We start from the raw sequence: 19,028 nt of genomic DNA, 5'->3' as shown, positions 1-19,028 counted from the left end.
GAAATATCAACTCTGTTAAGCATTCCATTTTATGTGATGATTATCTGGACTAATTTAACCAGAACTGTTTGCTAGCTAAACTGTAAATAAATCATTGGTTTAATTTCCAAGACTTACAATAATTGACTATTCTTATTAAAAATGAAAAATTTTAAATTATTTTGTTATATTTTTCACTAATGCCATGAGCAATTTCTTATGTAATTTTTTTGAGAAAGTCTTCAGCCAAATTTTAATTGCTATAAAATATATTACTGTATTTTTGCATTTTATTTACTGACAGAAAGGGTATAAAGAGTGTGTAATATGTATAAAATTGCTATTACATTTTTATATTGTATATGAAATATATATGAAATACATAGTATGTGCATCTATATATTTGTGTGTGAATATATGATATATATATTTGCGAAGAGCTAGCAATATATCAATATATATGCTTACTCGTGTTATTAAATTTTCACCAATATTCAACATAATTAATTTGCTAATTTAGTAGGCTACACTAGTTTCTTGTTAGTATTTATACTGAATTTTTTATTTCTAATAAAATTAACTTTTAGCCTAAGTCTACTGACTATAGATATGTATTCTCTAATTGTCCTTATCCTTCCCCCAGATATCTACTAGGAGTATGTTTCTTTGAAATTAGTAAATTCCTAATATACTGAAGATGTGTTAGCCATTTACTGCAGATATTTGATATTTCACCAGTGTGGCAGTTGTACTAATATTTGAAGATTTTTATTAGTTGGATCAATTGATCCTCTGTGTTTCTGTTTTTTTTTATTAAGTAGAAAATCTTTTTACATTCTAAGGTAGTATATGCCTGGATATTACTCTATTACATATGAATACTGTTAACTTTTTAAGATTTAAATCTTTATATCTATCTAGACTCATTCTGTTATATAGAAATCATAATTATGTCCTGTGTATGAACATGTTGAGAAGTTGGTTTTATCAATGTGCTGTTAGTGGCAGGCGTACTCATGAGGAGGGAGTGTGCTGGACAGCTGCAAAGTGTTTTATCCCTTTCAATCAATACTTTATATTTTCTTAGTATTCTTCCATTTAAATGTTATTTCCAATAAATAAATATTATGATTTGTAAGCAAAGTAGCTCGAGGCTATCATAACAATGGGAATAACTTGATAATGTTTTGAATCCCTGTATTATGAAAATCTACATTATGACTTTGGGGCTTATTTCACATTACATAATTTTACTCCATAGGACAATCTTATTTCTATGATATTATTAAAACAGAACTAAAAATTATTGAAATGCTTTAGCGTTTTGGTTTTTGTCATTTATGACAGTAGATTAGGCTAACCTAGTGCATTTTTTCAGCATATTTTTCTGGTAAACTAGGAGTTTAATAATATACTACTCACAAAAATTAGGAGATATTTTATCGCTTCATATTATTTTTTAAATATCCCCTAATTTTTGTGAGCAGTATATGCAAAACAAGCTTAACACAGTTCAACATCTCTCTAGGATGTTCCTGACAAAGAACTCTAAAACTATACATTAGCAAATTCTTTTTATCATACAGTGATATTAAAATATCTTTTATGTCCCACATTGGTGGGACATAAAAACAAGACTCAGAGACATGGACAAGAGTGTGGTGGTTACGGGGTGGGGGGGGGGAGGGTGCAGGAGGGAAGGAGGGAGAGGGGTAGGGGGAGGGGGAGGGCACAAAGAAAACTAGATAGAGGGTGACGGAAGACAATCTGACTCTGGGCGATGGGTGTGCAACATAATTGAATGACCCAAGATAACATGGACATGTTTTCCTTGAATATATATACCCTGATTTATTGATGTCACCCCATTAACATTAATAAAAATTTATTTAAAAAAATGGAATGGGTTCAAATAACAAACTCACATAAAGTAAGGGTAGTACAGAAGCTCAGTACAGAAGGGATGGGAGGAGCAATTTCACCCAATTACCAGTTCCAAAAATCATCTCTTAAAAAAAGAATCTTCAAACTGCTAGCAATTGAAATATTAGTTATTAAACCAGAAGTTTATTACTTCATGTATGTTCATTTATTCATGATGGCTATTTAATACATTACTAGTAAAACGTGCATTTCAACAGCCTAATTAATCTTTAAAAGAAAGAGTGAGATATTTGCTATGTAAAAGAAGTATCATTTAACTTACTGTAATTATTATATTATCTTCCAGCTCATGGGACATTCAGAATGGGACCACAAACGGGGGCCAAGAGGATCACAGGTTTGTTTTTATGCTGTCCTTTTTTGCATTTTGAGCCATGAATTTCTGAAACTCAAGAAATAATAAGAAATATAGAGAGGAAAAGGCAAAATAATCCTGCCATTTGTTTTTACTTAAGTTTGCTATAATTAAAGTCTGGTTTCAAATCTCGAAGGCAGAGGACAGGCTATTGCTCCTAAGAGCTTTTTGGCATCCTGGATTGGCTGTTCTTATGAATGCAGATTTTATATTCATCGTGTCTCTGCCGAACACATTTTGATGAGCAACTAACTCTCTTGATTTTACTCACTTCCTTTGATAATTTTCCTATGTATTTTCTTCTTTTCTCTATATTCCTGTTTTTGGTTAAATATTTTGAAATATAATCAGACTAAACCCTGAACTAATTACATATTTTGTCTCTAAATTAACTCTCTTCATCTTAGGGAAATAGAAAGATGAAAGGACCTATTATTTTGAAAAGAAACACAGTCTAAACCTTTCTATATTACCAGACTGTTTTCATTGTCTTACTTTATGTCTTAGGCAAGGAGAAAAGCTTCCATGACGCATTTTTGCTTTTTAATGACCTAATTAGACAATGTGGATTTGTTTTGCTTCCATAATTACTTTGCCTGACAATAAAAGCTGAGTTTTCCCCTAAGAAAATTATCTCTTCTCCTAGGATATTTTGTGAAGAAATATAAAAATGATTTATCTCATAGCAGGCTGTGTTTTCCTGACTATAAACATGCCAAATGAAAATTAAGTAGGTGGGACATTTTTACCTCTGCTGCTCACATTTTGCACTTGCCACTAAAAAATATGGTTAAACAAGATTTGAATGTGCAATACTGTATTTGCAGGTTCATTCTGGAATGTGAAGTTCTCCCAAGTGTTTTACAGAGCTGTGCTGTCATTAAGTTTGCATGGCTAACTGTTTAATTTAGGTCACTGAGAAAATAAAACTAAGCCAGTCAGTTTTTTCTAGTTGATATTTTCATAGCTGTGGTTTTATTGTTATCCATTATTAATTTGATTTAGTAAATAATATAAGCCAGTACAATTAAATTAGGCTTGCTCAGAAGAATTTATGCCTTGCTTTTCCTACCTTGCTCCAAAGTCATTAATGACATGATAAAATTAATGTATGTCAAATGCTTTGTGATTATAAACAATGGAAAGTAAAGATGAGCACAAGTAAGAGATTCCATGGTTTCTGATTATTGCCACCAAAAACATTTTGATATTTAAAACATGCAAAGTAACTGGTTGAGGCCATGTCCCTTCAAAGCAATGCAGTATCATATTAAAAAAATTATTGTTTAAAATATGTAATATTTACTCCTATTATGACTTATTTGAATAAAATTTATCTTCAGGTTTGACTGGTAACTCTGTCAATATAATATTGAAAAAATTATTATAAAAGTACATTTATGTTAACTTTAAACCTAAAAGTTCCAATAAAAATTTTAAAAATCCAACATATGTCACATAGCTGTAAAACATTTGATTTTATTTGATTGGTTGAAGTGGTTCTAAACAGCAAAAGCATTGAACATTTTTGCATGAACTACCATTATCAGCATCAGGGTCTTTCTTAGACCTCTCAACTAGCTAAGTAAGTTTTCCCAATGTAGTGCACCTTCTTCTTACTTTGAATTAACTCAGAAAAAAATTATTGAGGTATAAAGCAAAACACACTCCAAAAAATAAAAACTATAACTACAACAAAAAACTTAGAGTTGGAGATTTCAGATAAATAAATTAAATATTAAGTAATAACTTCTCTAATTTTAATTCCCATTGGGGAAAAAAAAGACATTGTATATGTACTTTAGATAATTGATTCTTTTTTATCTTGCTATTATTTCCTTGGACCGTATGTCTAAAGTCTTTCAGCCATTCAAAAGGAATTTCGGACAGACTAAACTTGACCACAGACAAATTCCATCTCAGTTTGGTTTCAGTGAAGTGAGATTTTAAGTATTGACTATGTGTAGGTCTAACTTTGAAGAAAAACTGAATGACAAGGTTACTGTTTTCCAAGTGCTCACAAGTTATGGTTGAAAATAGAACAATACTTAAATACAGGGTAGGGCAAAAGTAGGTCTACAGTTGTGAGTATGCAAAACACAGTTTATTCTTGTATTATCTATTAAGTATTGTATTATTTTTGTATGAACAACTGTAAACCTACTTTTGCCCCACCTTGCATATAATTTGCATATAACTCAAGCTAGTAGAAGTAATATGAACCTTATAAATGAAGTGTGATAGGGGTTTAGGTGGATATTAATGTCTAGTAGAACTGGGAAATATTTTCAGAGTTGATGGTATTGGAAGTGAGCCTTCAAGGATGGGTTAGGCTTCGCGACTGCAAAAAGAGGGAAAGATGGATGGAAAAGCTTCAGTGAAAGTATGAACTAACAGCATGTGGGACAATTCGGACACTTGTGAATTTTTTTTTGGAACTGCTTTATAAACACTTACTGACTAGAGACTGTTGGGGGAACTACTGTCAAGGAATGACCCGGGGAATGTTCATACATTATTGATAAGATCTAGGAGGAAGTAAGGAGAGAAGAATTTGAAACCCAGTGCTTGAAGGATTAGGGTTATTAACACAGACCAGTTTGCAGGGAAGATAGTGCATTAAGTCAGAAGTGCAGGTAACAATCCCAAAGAGAATTTTCGACAAATACCTGAGGTTCTGTCTTGGTACTCTGAAGCCAGATTAGCGCAGAAGATAGGAGTTTGCAAATGCTAATCATACATGTGGTAATTGAACTACATTGGTATATAGATATCCTGAAAGAATAACATTTAAAAGACAAAAAAAAAAAAACCAGAAGAAAGGCTGCTTCTTGAGGAAGACCTGAGGAGAAAGTTAGAGCATGCAGGTGGTCTCACGAGAGAGCAAGTGAAGGAGAAATGATACAGAATCAGAAGTAGTGTGGCATCAAGTTCAAGTAAAGAAAAAACATGAGAAGTGCCTTGGGTTTAGCAGGACATTAGTAAATTTTGAGATTGCAGTTTTGATCAAGAAGTGCTGGAAAGCAGAATATAAAAAGTAAGAAGAGAATAGTGTAAGATAGTAGAAAGGTCTCTTGGGGGAGTACTGTTTTAAAAAGAAATGTGTGATTAAGAAAGTGGTGGCAGCAGAAGTGAGTGTAATGTCTCTTTTATGCTGAGGTGCATGTCTTAATACTTACTAAGAATGAGTATAGAAAAGAAAACACTGATATCTTTTCTTTTCCTTTCTTCTCTTCTCTTTTCTTTTCTTTCCTTTTTTTTCTTCTTTTTTTCCAAGTGAGAGGAGGGGAGATAGAGAGACAGACTCCCACATGTGCCCTGACGGGGATCCATCCAGCAACTCATGTCTGAGGCCAATGCTCTGCCCATCTGGGGCCATGCTTGTAACCAAGCTATTTTTAGTGCCTGAGGTGGAGGCTCCATGGAGCAATCCTCAGTGCCTGGGCAATGCCCTTGAACCAATTGAGCCATGGCTGTGGGAGGGGAAGAGAGAGAGAGAGAGAGAGAGAGAGAGAGAGAGAGAGAGAGAGAGAGAAAGGAGAGAAGTAGGATGGAGAAGCAGATGGTCACTTTTTCTGTGTGCCCTGACCAGGAATTGACCCAGGACATCTACATGCCAGTGTGACGCTGTACCACTGAGCCAACCAGCCAGGACAAATACATTGAATTCTTAATAGTGACCCACTTAAGTACTAGAAAATAGTGTGTTTCCAGGAAAGGAATGCACTCTCTTCCAAAGTGGCCCTTTGGCACCTCTTCATGGGTTTTTCTCACACTCTACCAGTCCCTGCCCAAAAACTCCACTGTTCACCCTTGTTCAGAAAAATTGACCATGTACTCAAATGAACTGCTGGCTAGATCCACCAGAAAGCACAAATGAAGAACCTTTGGAAAGATAATAGAGATATTTATACAAGAACAAGGGAAAATAGGCACAGATATTACAAAATGAAAGAAATACTGTGAGCCGAATGACTGCCATTTTCTTGGTAGAAAACTGGTGCATGAAGTTAGGGATAAAGGAGTGGAAAATCTTGAAAATAGTAGAGAATACATGGAGTAAATGTTGTTTCAGATATCTGAAAATACATACTGGCTTGATGTCTGATCATCGAGAAATACCTAGTAGAAAGCAGGGAGCTGTTGCATATGTGAGGGGGTGAATTGCAAAACTAATTTTAACTTATTTTACCTTTCATTCAAAATGCCTGACATCAGTATATGTCAGACATTTTTTAAGCCTTTGAGGAGTCAAAAATGAACTAAACAACTTAGGTCTTCCAAGAATATATATAGCTTTATCTAACATCAACCTTTAGTTTAGAGGATAAAGAAAAAAATAAGCTAGTAGTGAGGGCATTAATCCTTACCAGGATAAAATAAGCTTCTCCTGGTTTTCTCCCTACATGCTTACTCAATAAGAGATTTTCTCAAATTTGACCTAATCCTCCTAATTATATCATACATGCATTATCACAGAAGATAAGAAAGTGTACCTTTCACACAAGTATTTATGGTTTAGAAAAATATCTTGCTTCAAGTCAAGTCTAACATTTAATTGCCCATGACTCCTTAGACCCAGCAAGAGTTTAATTCAAATTGATTTATTTATTCTATGCTCAATAATTTTGTGACATAATTTGTCAGCTCACTCACATCTTTCAGGCTGATTTTTCTTCTTTCTTTTTTTAAAGTTTGTCCTCTCAAGTTGTAGATCATCCAAATTAGGGAAGATGCTAGAGGATAAATAACCTCCCAGCGTCACACAGAACTCCTTTGTCTGGCGGCATTCCCAGTAATATCAAAAGAAGTCAGAGGATGAAATTCTCAGAAGGCAATTAGTTGGGTTTTTTTTTTTTTTTTTTTAAATTCTTGAGGAAAAGTTTTCCAGTGGGAAGTTGAGAGAGGCAGTAGAAAATTGCTCTTGTCTGAAAAGCTAAAAGTGCTACAGGGGATTCCAAGGAGCCAATAATTTACTTATAACTTAGCTGAGGGTCTTAGTGGGATATGGTGACAGATCAATTCTTTTCTGGGTTAAATAATTTATTTCTGATAAGAGAATATGAAGAGTAATTTAAATGCCTTTCAGACTTACCTAGAATAATACTATGTAAATTTATTAAAGTTAACTCCACTTAATACATTTAGAAATATAACCATCCAGATTTCCCAGGAATTTATTCTAAGGATTTAAGGTGAGCATATTGGTAGTCCATTATTACATTGCCCAAATGCCCAATGTCTTACCAAAGAGTAATTCATGCAGATCAAGCTGGGTGCCATAGTTGCTTCTTCCACAAGCAGAGTGCTTTTATGCACACCCTTGCTTATAGATTAGTAAGCATGCTGTTTACTGCTTATAATGACCTTATCTTGGAACTGTGGACATGATTCATGTGACACATGTACTGCCTTATGCTTGCTTTTGCCAAATCAGAACATTCTGGTACATTATATGAAACAAAACAAATAAATGAAATAAGCCTTGTAGATGATTATCTGCAGGAGCTGTAAATAGCTTAAGCAATAGTAGATTTACTAAGTGCACAGAAACATACTCTGAAAGTAATAAAAACAATAATTCTAATACTTTAATCCACATTTTTGCATTTTCAACTTTTATTGTATTCTTTTTAATATATTTTGAAATAAACATTAAAAAACTTAAATAATTAATGTAAGTATTTTACATTTAAGGTATTCTGCATTAAGTTCCTAGGAAGTAAATATAAACATTCTGGAAACTAATTCTGCAGCTCTAAAGTTTTGCTTTCTACTTGTTAGAGTAATAGAAAAAAGACATGCTAACTTGAGAACTATTTATTTTATCTTAGAATTGCAATACGTGACAAAAAGAAATAATTTTTGTTGCATGCTGGGTGATTTTATGCAGTCTCTGGCATAGAGTAAGATATTGTTCTCATTAATTATAAAATCATACTTGAGAAAATGGAAGTTGATTCTTACATTTTTATTCTACTTCTAGATAAAACATTAAAAAGGTTGTACTAAATATCATTAAATTTTTATAGGAGACAGAGTCTCAGACTAGGATATAAAACTAAAACAGTCTATCAGATAGAGTGGTAGGTGAAGTGCAGATGACGTGACCAAAATCACATGACAGTTAGGGGGCCAGTTAACCAGAAGGGGTGAAGTAAGGCAATGGAAATAGAAAATGGTTGATGTTTCAAGGTAAATATGGACATCTGTTTTGGTATACTAACGAAAAAGTACCAAAATGAAGGTTTTTTATATCGTTCGGTACGACTCAGAAATCTGGAGATAGTGATTATATTTATTTAATTTCTTAGTAATATATTTCTTAGTCAAAATATATACAGTGTTTCTAATATATAACAATCTTAATTAAGGTATAAGACTTTTTCTTTACTTTTATTCTAGGGGACAGACTAACGGGTTATTTAATAGCATTTGCTACTTGATTCTATGTGGTCATCAAAGCTACTGATTTTTTTAAAAGTTTTACTTTGGAGAATGAAGATTGCTTGACAGTTCCACTTTCAGCATTAAATGTCCCTATTTGTGTAGGGACATTTAACGTAGCCATTGCAGAAAAATTAGTAAATACAGTAACTGGCGTTAATATTTACAAAGCAAAACCCTGGAACACCATTAGAGATATTAGTGAACACAAATATCTCACAAGTCACAAAGATGAAGCGTCTTGTCAGGTTTGATTTTCCCCGATCATAGAGGGTTTTTTGTTTTTGTTTTGTTTTGCTTTTGTTTTTGTGGTGATGCGTTATGCAGTGACCAATTTCTGAAAAACTGAGTGTTTCAAGTCAAAGTTTTTTCTTAATGAAAATCTGCAAGTTATCAAACTTGAATCAAAATGGTTTACTTACTGAATTCTGTGGCCCTCTGGTTACATGCTTCTGGGTGACAATTTATACTTGGATCTCTGCAACTATTTCCATTTTAGAATTTTGTAACCATGTCCTTTTGTTTTCAAATCATTTTTATTCCAAGTCTACAGAAAGTTGTTTCCACAGCGCCAGTGATACACACTTAAACGATCAATTTAAATAGTTTTGGAGGAAAAAAACTGATCATAGAAGGAGATTGTGGGTGAGACAAACACAGAGCAGAAATTTCAAAAGTAAACCAACAGTGATCAGTCAAAAAGATAAGGATGTGCAAATAGATGTAAAAGCTCTAGTTCCCAAAGAATTGGGAGCAGAGGAATGAAAAGACGTTATCTATTAAAGATAATACAGAAGAGACCTAAAGGAAAAAGTACTAATAAATAAAGAAAAGATTATTTTATGAAGCAAGATAAGGATGTGACCATTGTAACCATGTTGAGAAGTTTAGAAAAAATATAAAAGCGTTGTGAATCTGGACATCATGATTGGGGTGGGGGGTGATATGTCTTAAACCCAGTTTTATTGCTCATTACCTCTAGTCATGACTATGGTGATTCTCTGCCATAACTTGTTGACAATTTTTTTTTTTGATACTTCAAAAATGTGACTGTATGATGCATGTTATTGTTGTCGTTGTTTTTGGTGTTTAGGATTTTGAGAAATATTCCAATGCACCAAATAAGTTTGTGATAGCTAATCCCAAGATATTTTTGTTTTCTTCTGGATGTAGAAGTACAGCATGACTTCAGATAACTTTTGCCAAATAGTATAATCCCAGCAATCAGTGTTTTTTATGCTGATGGTGGCAACCCAACACATGTTAGATTTTTAATAAATTATGTCTAAAAGGAAAGAAAACATGTTAGATTTTATAAATTGAAAGTTTAATTTGTTCAAGTAAGTTTTGCTGAACCGGTGTATCTTAAAGAAGTTTTTGTTAATCAATACAGAAATAGAGAAATCCCCTAAGATTTAGTGAAATTATTTATAAAGTATAAATAATAAGGCCAGAACTCTTTTATTTTGTTTATGCTATTTTTCTTCCTTTGAGTATTCTATTTTAAAGTATACAGGTAAATTGAGATCTCCTTATTTGATATCCATGATGCCCTGTTGTAGGGTGAACTATGAACTGATATTTGGGTATGAGGAAAACTATTCATGTTGGTATGAATTAAGAAGATAATATCTTTCTTTATAGGAACATGTGCCCCTGTCATTCGCAGGCTAGTGTGGCTCATCCCTCTCTCCCCCCATTCCCTTTGCTCTCATGACAGGAGTGTTGTGTCCCACGCAGCACAGGGATCTGAAATTTATATAAAGCCTTTAATAGAAACTTAGGACACATGATGAGACCAGGCTTTTCACTATTTTTTGCCATTTATTTGGCTTAAAACCAATGGAACAAACTGAACTTGGCATTGCTATTTCTGTTCAAAAAGAAGGAAAATATATAATTTTACCATTTCTTATGTTTGGGTCTTGGCACTGTGGCTTTTGTTTATGGAAAAAGACAGGAGAGGAAAATACATTATTTTAACTTCACAAGATAATACCAAACTGAAATTTCCTTAAAAAGCATCTTTTCTTTTTCTTATAATTCAAATAGCTACTAATTTGGATTGATATAAGAAATAGTATTAATAGCTTTTTAAACATTATATGTTTTAGTGCATCACTTAGATTACATTATATAAACTCCATCAGAATTTATTTTGTTCTGTGCCAGCACATGAATGAAGGAAATCTGTTATTTCATTATGGAAGTTCTTTTCTCTTGACAAATTCTTATCGCAATAAAGGAAAAGCATTCAGATTTACTTTCAGTAAAACAATAGCTCACACTTATTATTAAGCTCTATTATAAGGGCTTTCTGCACATTATTAGTTACTTTAAAACATTAACTATTCTTATCTGGAGTAAATTTCTACCATGTACTAACAAGGAATAATAGGAATATAAGTAATGTATCTGACTTCCAAATGTTTAAAGGAAATTTTATTTTTATCATTTTAGGCACTATTGGTCATGAATATTTTGATTGGTAGGTGCAATTTGGAAACTTAACTATTTTCCTACTCAAATTATGTACATAGCTAGGACATCGAAGATGTTATGTTGCATTAAGTATCAAAAGTTAAAACCTTGACTCTCTTTTTGTATTGTAAAGTATTTCAAACATGCAACAAAGTACAGTGAACAGGATACAAAAACTACATACCCACCACTCAGATTTAATAAATATTAACATTACACTGTATTTGATTCAGGTTTTTATTAATTGATAGATGACTGCTTAGAAATATTCTTATTAGACCTTTTTCTTACAATGTATACACTTTTCTCATTATTAGATATGTGTTTAGCTAGATTTATTTCATGGTATTTGATGATATGGGAAGTTACAGAGTATGAAAACATTAGTATGGAGAGTATGGAGAAGAACTGGAGAACATGGAAAGGGATACGGAAAAGGTTAGTTTTTCAAGGAACCAAGCAAGGTACATTATTTAAAGCAGAGCACATTAATAAATACATATTCAAGTAATATCTACTTTTTTATTTTTTTTATTTTTCTGAAGCTAGAAACGGGGAGAGACAGTCAGACAGACTCCCGCATGTGCCCGACCGGGATCCACCTGGCATGCCCACCAGGGGGCGATGCTCTGCCCCTCCGGGGCGTCGCTCTGTTGCGACCAGAGCCACTCTAGCACCTGGGGCAGAGGCCAAGGAGCCATCCCCAGTGCCTGGGCCATCCTTGCTCCAATGGAGCCTCGGCTGTGGGAGGGGAAGAGAGAGAGAGGAAGGAGAGGGGGAGGGGTAGAGAAGCATATGGGTGCTTCTCCTGTGTGCCCTGGCCAGGAATCGAACCCGGGACTTCTGCACGCCAGGCTGACGCTCTACCACTGAGCCAACCGGCCAGGGCTAGTAATATCTACTTTAATACCATTTGCAACAAGCTGGATATGGCTAATATATTAACAAGTATATATCTAGAAATGGGTCAACATACATACATGAATGTAGTCATAAACATGCACTATAGTAAAAATAAAAATTCTTAATATCAAGATGTTAAGAAATCAAGAAATTTTGTTAACAGTAAATATACTATTTCAAAAGGATTAACTTTGTTAACTAGAATTAAAATTTTTTTAAATTTTATTTATTCATTTTTAGAGAGGAGAGATAGAGAGACAGAGAGGGAGATAGAGGAGAGAGAGACAGAGAAAGAGAGAGAAGGGGGGAGGAGCTGGAAGCATCAACTCTCGTATGTGCCTTGACCAGACAAGCTCAGGGTTTCAAACCAGCGACCTCAGCATTTCCAGGTCGATGCTTTATCCACTGCGCCACCACAGGTCAGGCCAGAATTAAAATTTTTTTAAATAATGTTTTAGAAAACTGTCCCTGCAGTGGTCACCAGACCATCTTCTTAAAATTAATTTCATGTAAGGAAACTAGAAGTAGAAACTGATATTATTATTTATTGCTCCAATGTCTTTTAAAAGTCTTATTTTCTATACATTTATATTTTTAATGGTTATTTTAAAGCTTAAATGACAAAGATGTTCAATGTTTTTATTTTTAAAGTTTAATTATTTATGTGACAGTTAGCTTTACAGTTAGTGTATTCATTTTTTCTTTTTATAACCATAAAGGGTTCTCATATTTGCGTACATAGTAGAATGTTTTGCAGATTAGAGTAAAAAACTAAAACCCATTATTGCATCACCTATTTAACATTTTATCAATGACTAATGTAGACAAAATAATGTACACTTAAAAAATAGGATATGTAGGCCCTGGCCGGTTGGTTCAGTGGTAGAGCATCTGCCTGGTGTGCGGAAGTCCCAGGTTCGATTCCCGGCCAGGGCACACAGGAGAAGCGCCCATCTGCTTCTCCACCCCTCCCCCTCTCCTTCATCTCTGTCTCTCTCTTCCCCTCCTGCAGACGAGGCTCCATTGGAGCAAAAGATGGCCCGGGCGCTGGGGATGGCTCCTTGGCCTCTGCTCCAGGCGCTGGAGTGGCTCTGGTCGGGACAGAGCGATGCCCCGGATGGGCAGAGCATCGCTCCCTGGTGGGTGTGCTGGGTGGATCCCGGTCGGGCGCATGCGGGAGTCTGTCTGACTGCCTCCCCATTTCCAGCTTCAGAAAACTACAAAAAAAAAAAAAAAAAAAAAAAAGGATATGTAGCTAATGTGTAAATGATGAAATAAGGATATAGACTAATTTCTCATTGAACTTTAATTAAAATAGTAAACTAATAAGATAGAACTGAAAGGAGGAAATAAAAATTTTCACCTAATTTTTAAATAAAATTTTAGTATGGGCAGTGTCGGCATATTTGTTTTTAAACAAACTAAGAAACAAAATATTTTGTTTTTTGGTTTTGTGTGTGTGTGTGTGTGTGAGAGAGAGAGAGAGAGAGACAGAGAGGGAGACAGAAAGAGGCACAGATAGAGACAGACACACAGGAAGGGAAAGAAATGAGAAGCATCAATTCTTTGTTGCGGCTCCTTAGTTGTTCATTGACTACTTTCTCATATGTGCCTTGACCAGAGAGCTACAACAGAGCAAGTGACCCCTTGCTCAAAATATAAGACTTAAAGATTTGGGTTGACTGCAAGCCCAATATCATATGTTTATGTAACAGCACGTGCAACTTTCGGCTTTATTAGCAGTAATAGTTATGGCACACAGAGCAGAAGGATTAACTCAACGAAATCTCAGCTGGCCAGATCACACCTGCAGTGTTGCATTCAATTCTTAATGTCAGATTTAAAGAAGTATATTGAAAAGCACACAGAATATCATCGTGTTTAGAAACAATGTGGGAGGGGGGAAAATGTGCTTTCCTGAATCATGGAAATTTCTGATGTAAAAGGGTAGTGAAGTTTTTTTCTATACAATATCCAATAAGATATTATTTTAGACAAGTGAATATACCAAAGTGTAGTTAGATTCAGATTTTAATTAAATGTGAGGAAGACGGTTTGGTGATTTGAATTGATTTAAATTTTATTTTTAAAATTTTATTTATTGATATTTTGAGAGAGAGCGAGAAACATCAATTTGATTTTCCAGTTATTTATGCATTCATTCATTGTGCCTTGTATGTGCCCTGACTGGGGATCAGACCCCCAAACTTGGCATGTTGGGATGATCCTCTCCAGCTGAGCCATAGGCCATAGGCCAAGGCTTCAAATTTATTTAGAAATAAAATAATAAAATAAAGTTATAGTTTTCCTGAATAAGAATTTGTTTAATCGGCCTGAACTGGCGGTGGCACAGTGGATAGAGCGTTGGACTGGGATGCAGAGGACCCAGGTTCGAGACCATGAGGTCGCCAGCTTGAGTGTGGGCTCATCTGGTTTGAGCAAGGCTCACCAGCTTAAGCCCAAGCTCACTGGCTTGAGCAAGGGGTTACTCGGTCTGCTGAAGGTCCTCGATCAAGGCACATATGAGAAAGCAATCAATGAACAACTAAGGAGCTGCAACAAAAAACTGATGATTGATGCTTCTCATCTCTCTTTGTTCCTATCTGTCTGTCCCTATCTATCACTCTCTGACTCTCTCTCTCTGTCACTGTAAAAAAAAGTTGTTTAAATGATGATTATATATAGTGAAGTATTTATTAGAGTCAAAGAGCTACTACATGAGAGTGTGTATCTTGTTTCTGAAGAGTGATGAGTAGTCAAAAATACTAGAATCTCAATCTCCTAAATGAGTGTGCCTCGGAGTCCTGTAATTGTGCTCTTTATTTGATGGAAACGTCCAAATATAGGTAAAACATAACTTTAAACTCAGATCTGGAGTGTATTCTGTCCAGAGTAGAATGGTCACTTTCTCTTGAAGAGCAATTTTAAAGCTGTTATTTTCATGGATTAGTGTTGTCCATTCTATATAACTTGAAGAGTTTATCAGAGATTCTTCTTGACAAGAAATCTTGCTAGGAAATCTTTAAGACATTTCATGAGGGATCTGAAGAATGTTCAGATTACTTCACCTTTGACTAAAAGGAAATGGTGAATGGATTTCAGTGCCTAAAATATTCTCCTTTGTTTCACATTTGCCTGAAATTCTAGAATTAGAGCTTAAATATATATAAATATAAATATAAATATGCTGCAAATACTTGCTCTTTATTATGCCAGTGTTTGCAATTTTTTAAAATGTGTATGGCTGGCCTCCTTTATCGAATGTTAAATCCTTAGAAGGAGATACAAATCTAGACATACAGCACTACACAGACCATGGCTTAAGCCTTGTTTATGCACTTTTAGACCTTGGACAAGCTATTTAAGCTCATTAACCTTCCGTTTCCTTATAGTAAAGTGACTCTCACTAATCCTTTTATAAGGATTAAATTTTGGGAGTGATGTTGACAGAAGGTTTTATGTTATTATTAAATTTATTGTGTGACATCAGTTAATGAAAATTTTTACTATTCTCTGCTCATTTACTTATAAATTGTGAAAGCTTACATTTGTTATTGATATTGCTCATTTATTAGTAAGAATGAAGCATACTGGGAATAGTGTTTCATGAGGGAGTAGGGCAAAGAAATAAAGTACTGAATACCAAAGTTGAAAGATAAGAAAAAGTCTTGGCCCTGGCTGGTTGGCTCAGTGGTAGAGCGTCGGCTTGGCGTGCAGGGGTCCCGGGTTCGATTCCTGGCCAGGGCACATAGGAGAAGCGCCCATCTGCTTCTCCACCCCTCCCCCTCTCCTTCCTCTCTGTCTCTCTCTTCCCCTCCCGCAGCCGAGGCTCCATTGGAGCAAAGATGGCCCGGGCGCTGGGGATGGCTCCTTGGCCTCTGCCCCAGGCGCTGGAGTGGCTCTGGTCGCAACAGAGCGACGCCCCGGAGGGGCAGAGCATTGCCCCCTGATGGGAAGAGCGTCGCCCCCTGGTGGGCGTGCCGGGTGGATCCCGGTTGGGCGCATGCGGGAGTCTGTCTGACTGTCTCTCCCCGTTTCTAGCTTCAAAAAAAAAAAAAAAAGAAAAAGTCTTGAGGATTGATGTGGAGTTTCTTCTCCCAATTTCTGACACAAGGCAATATTTTTTTCATCTCCAAAGAGAGCCATTCACATTGTAATCCATATGAAGGATGCCCTCTAGAGTTGTGCAGTATACAAGGTGAACAGTTGCATACATTGCCCTGTTTAGCCCTTTATTTTTTTTAATTTTTAATTAAATTTATTGGGATGACATTGGCCACAAAATTGTATAGGTGTCTAGTGGATAATTCTATAATACATCATCTATATTGCATTGTGTGTTCACCTCCCAAAGTCAGATCTCCTTCCATCACTATATATACTGCTCATAAAAATTGGAGGATATTTTAAAATAAAATATGAAGCAATAAATTATCCCCTAATTTTTGTGAGCTGTATATTTGATCCCCTTTAATTATTACTACTATCCCTAACACCTTTTCCCTCTAGTAACCACCATCCTGTTGTCTGTGTCTATGAGTTTCTGTTTGTCTTACTTGTTCATTTGTTGCTTACAATTTTATATCCCACATGAGTGAAATCATGTGATTCTCGACTGTTTCTGCCTAACTTATTTTGCTGAGCATGATATTTAACCCTTTAAATCTACACTCATAACAGAATGATTATTCTAAAACCTAAACTTCTTTTTTAAAAATTTATTTATTTTTTCCCCTTTTTAATTAATTTTAACGGGGTGACATTAATCAATCACACAATGGAGAAAACAAAGCCTCTTCAACAAATGGTGCTGGGAAAACTGGAGAGCCACATGCAAAAGAATGAAACCCGACTACAGTTTTCCCCTTGTACTAAAATTAATTCAAAATGGAACTAAAACCTAAACTTAATTGTGTCACTCTGATTGATTCTCAGGAAAATGACACAAGGCCTGTTATTTTCTGACTTTTAGCTTTCTACTAACATCATCCCTCTCTCTCCAAAATGCAATAAAATTTCTATACCTTGGAGGGCATCATGTTATTCCACTCTTCTGTGCTTTTACAAGTGGGTATTCTCGGCCTGTAGCACATATCTTTTTCTCTTTTTCTCTTAACTTCCTTTTCAATACAGTTGAAACATTGAATACTCTATTTAAACATTAACTATGCTCCCACAACATAGTTTAATCCATCATGCTTTTATCAAAAAGCTTAGACTAGCAAGCAAAATTTCCCAGAAGACTAAAGCTTCCTTTTTTTCTTTTTTCTTTTTTTTTTTAACAGAGACAGTGAGAGTCAGAGAGAGGAATAGACAGGAATGGAGAGAGATGAGAAGCATCAATTATTAGTTTTTCGTTGCAACACCTTAGTTGTTCATTGATTGCTTTCTCATATGTGCCTTGACCAAGGGCCTTTAGCAGACTGAGTAACCCCTTGCTCGAGCCAGCAACCTTGGGTCCAAGCTGGTGAGCTTTTTGCTCAAACCAGATGAGCCCGTGCTCAAGCTGGCGACCTCGGGGTCTTGAACCTGGGTCCTCCGCATCCCAGTCTGACGCTCTATCCACTGCACCACCATCTGGTCAGGCTAAGGCTCCTTATATTCAGGAACTATGTCCATTTTGACTGTCCCATAGTAACTGTCACTCAGAAGTTGTTTAAGAAGTATTGATTCAAAGAATGCATGAATGGGGACAAACATGTGAAATCTGAGCACAAAGAACTTTCATTTAACCTCCTTCACAATTTGGCTATGGTGTGTTCTTGCTTTAACTTGAGGATAAGTAGAATTCCAATACATATTCTGGAAAGCATATTTTGAAGATATTAAAACTGTTGAAACAACGTCTGAACTTTAAATATATATATTAGATATATATCTTATTACTGATTATATGTGATAACAATACTTACCAAATGATAGAGCTACTACTGGTAAAAGATCTGAATAACCATTTTGTGCTAAAAAGATTTTCAACAAAAGTTACATTAGAGGCCCTGTCCAGGTGGCTCAGCGGTAGAGCATCGGCCTGGCGTGCGGGGGACCCGGGTTCAATTCCTGGCCAGGGCACATAGGAGAAGCGCCCATTTGCTTCTCCACCCCCTCTCCTTCCTCTCTGTCTCTCTCTTCCCCTCCCGCAGCCGAGGCTCCATTGGAGCAAAGATGGCCCGGGCGCTGGGGATGGCTCCTAGGCCTCTGCCCCAGGTGCTAGAGTAGCTCTGGTCGCGGCAGAGCGATGCCCCGGAGGGGCAGAGCATCGCCCCCTGGTGGGCAGAGCGTCGCCCCTGGTGGGCGTGCCGGGTGGATCCCGGTCAGGCGCATGTGGGAGTCTGTCTGTCTTTCCCCGTTTCCAGCTTCAGAAAAATACAAAAAAAAAAAAAAAAGTTACATTAGAGAAGGAAAGTTTTAAAAACTTTTAAAAGCAAGAAATCTAGAAAGTAATGGAAATCAAGTTTATAATAAACTTGTTTAAATTATCTCTTAAATGTTTTAAGGTAAGCTTTAATGTTAATTTTTAACAAAAATATGACCTGGGACAAAACAACTTTACAGCCAAAGTTCTAGAATTACTTTTAAGGTCTTAACAAAACTATCTTAAAATGTTAAGCAGGCTATCTTATTTGTATAGAAATCTTCACTAAATTCCCAAATAAAAACCTAATCTTTTCATCCAAAAGTAAAAGATTGATGTGCATGAACCTTTATAATATTTATGTGGCACTAAATCTACACTTATTTAAAGGCTGACAATATTCTTCCTTCTGCATTCCCCTTGCTGCTCTTTTCCTTCTGTACTGATTGCATACCTAGAGATTTAAAGAGTTTTATGTTAAAATTTATGTAAGAACATAAAATATATAATATCCTGACACCATAGCAGAGACTAATAAATATCAGTTGAAAGAATAGCAATTTCAGT

The 19,028-nt window shown here is 35.5% G+C and overlaps 1 protein-coding gene across 2 annotated transcripts in view; it reads left to right on the top strand.

Moving 5' to 3' along the window:
- The window catches only part of PDE3A (phosphodiesterase 3A), a 326,334-nt gene that overhangs the window by 195,898 nt on the left and 111,408 nt on the right, over window positions 1-19,028 (top strand). For both annotated transcript variants that reach the window (XM_066354792.1, XM_066354801.1), the window contains exon 2: window positions 2,210-2,260. In XM_066354792.1, coding sequence (XP_066210889.1) covers window positions 2,210-2,260 — 51 coding nt within the window. The remainder of the gene's footprint in view (window positions 1-2,209; window positions 2,261-19,028) is intronic.

The sequence above is a fragment of the Saccopteryx leptura genome, chromosome 1 (genome assembly GCF_036850995.1).
Source record: "Saccopteryx leptura isolate mSacLep1 chromosome 1, mSacLep1_pri_phased_curated, whole genome shotgun sequence".
In the NCBI taxonomy this organism is placed as follows: Eukaryota; Metazoa; Chordata; class Mammalia; order Chiroptera; family Emballonuridae; genus Saccopteryx; species Saccopteryx leptura.
The sequence above is the reverse complement of the archived record's forward strand: the minus strand, read 5'-3'. Positions and strand labels throughout refer to the sequence as shown.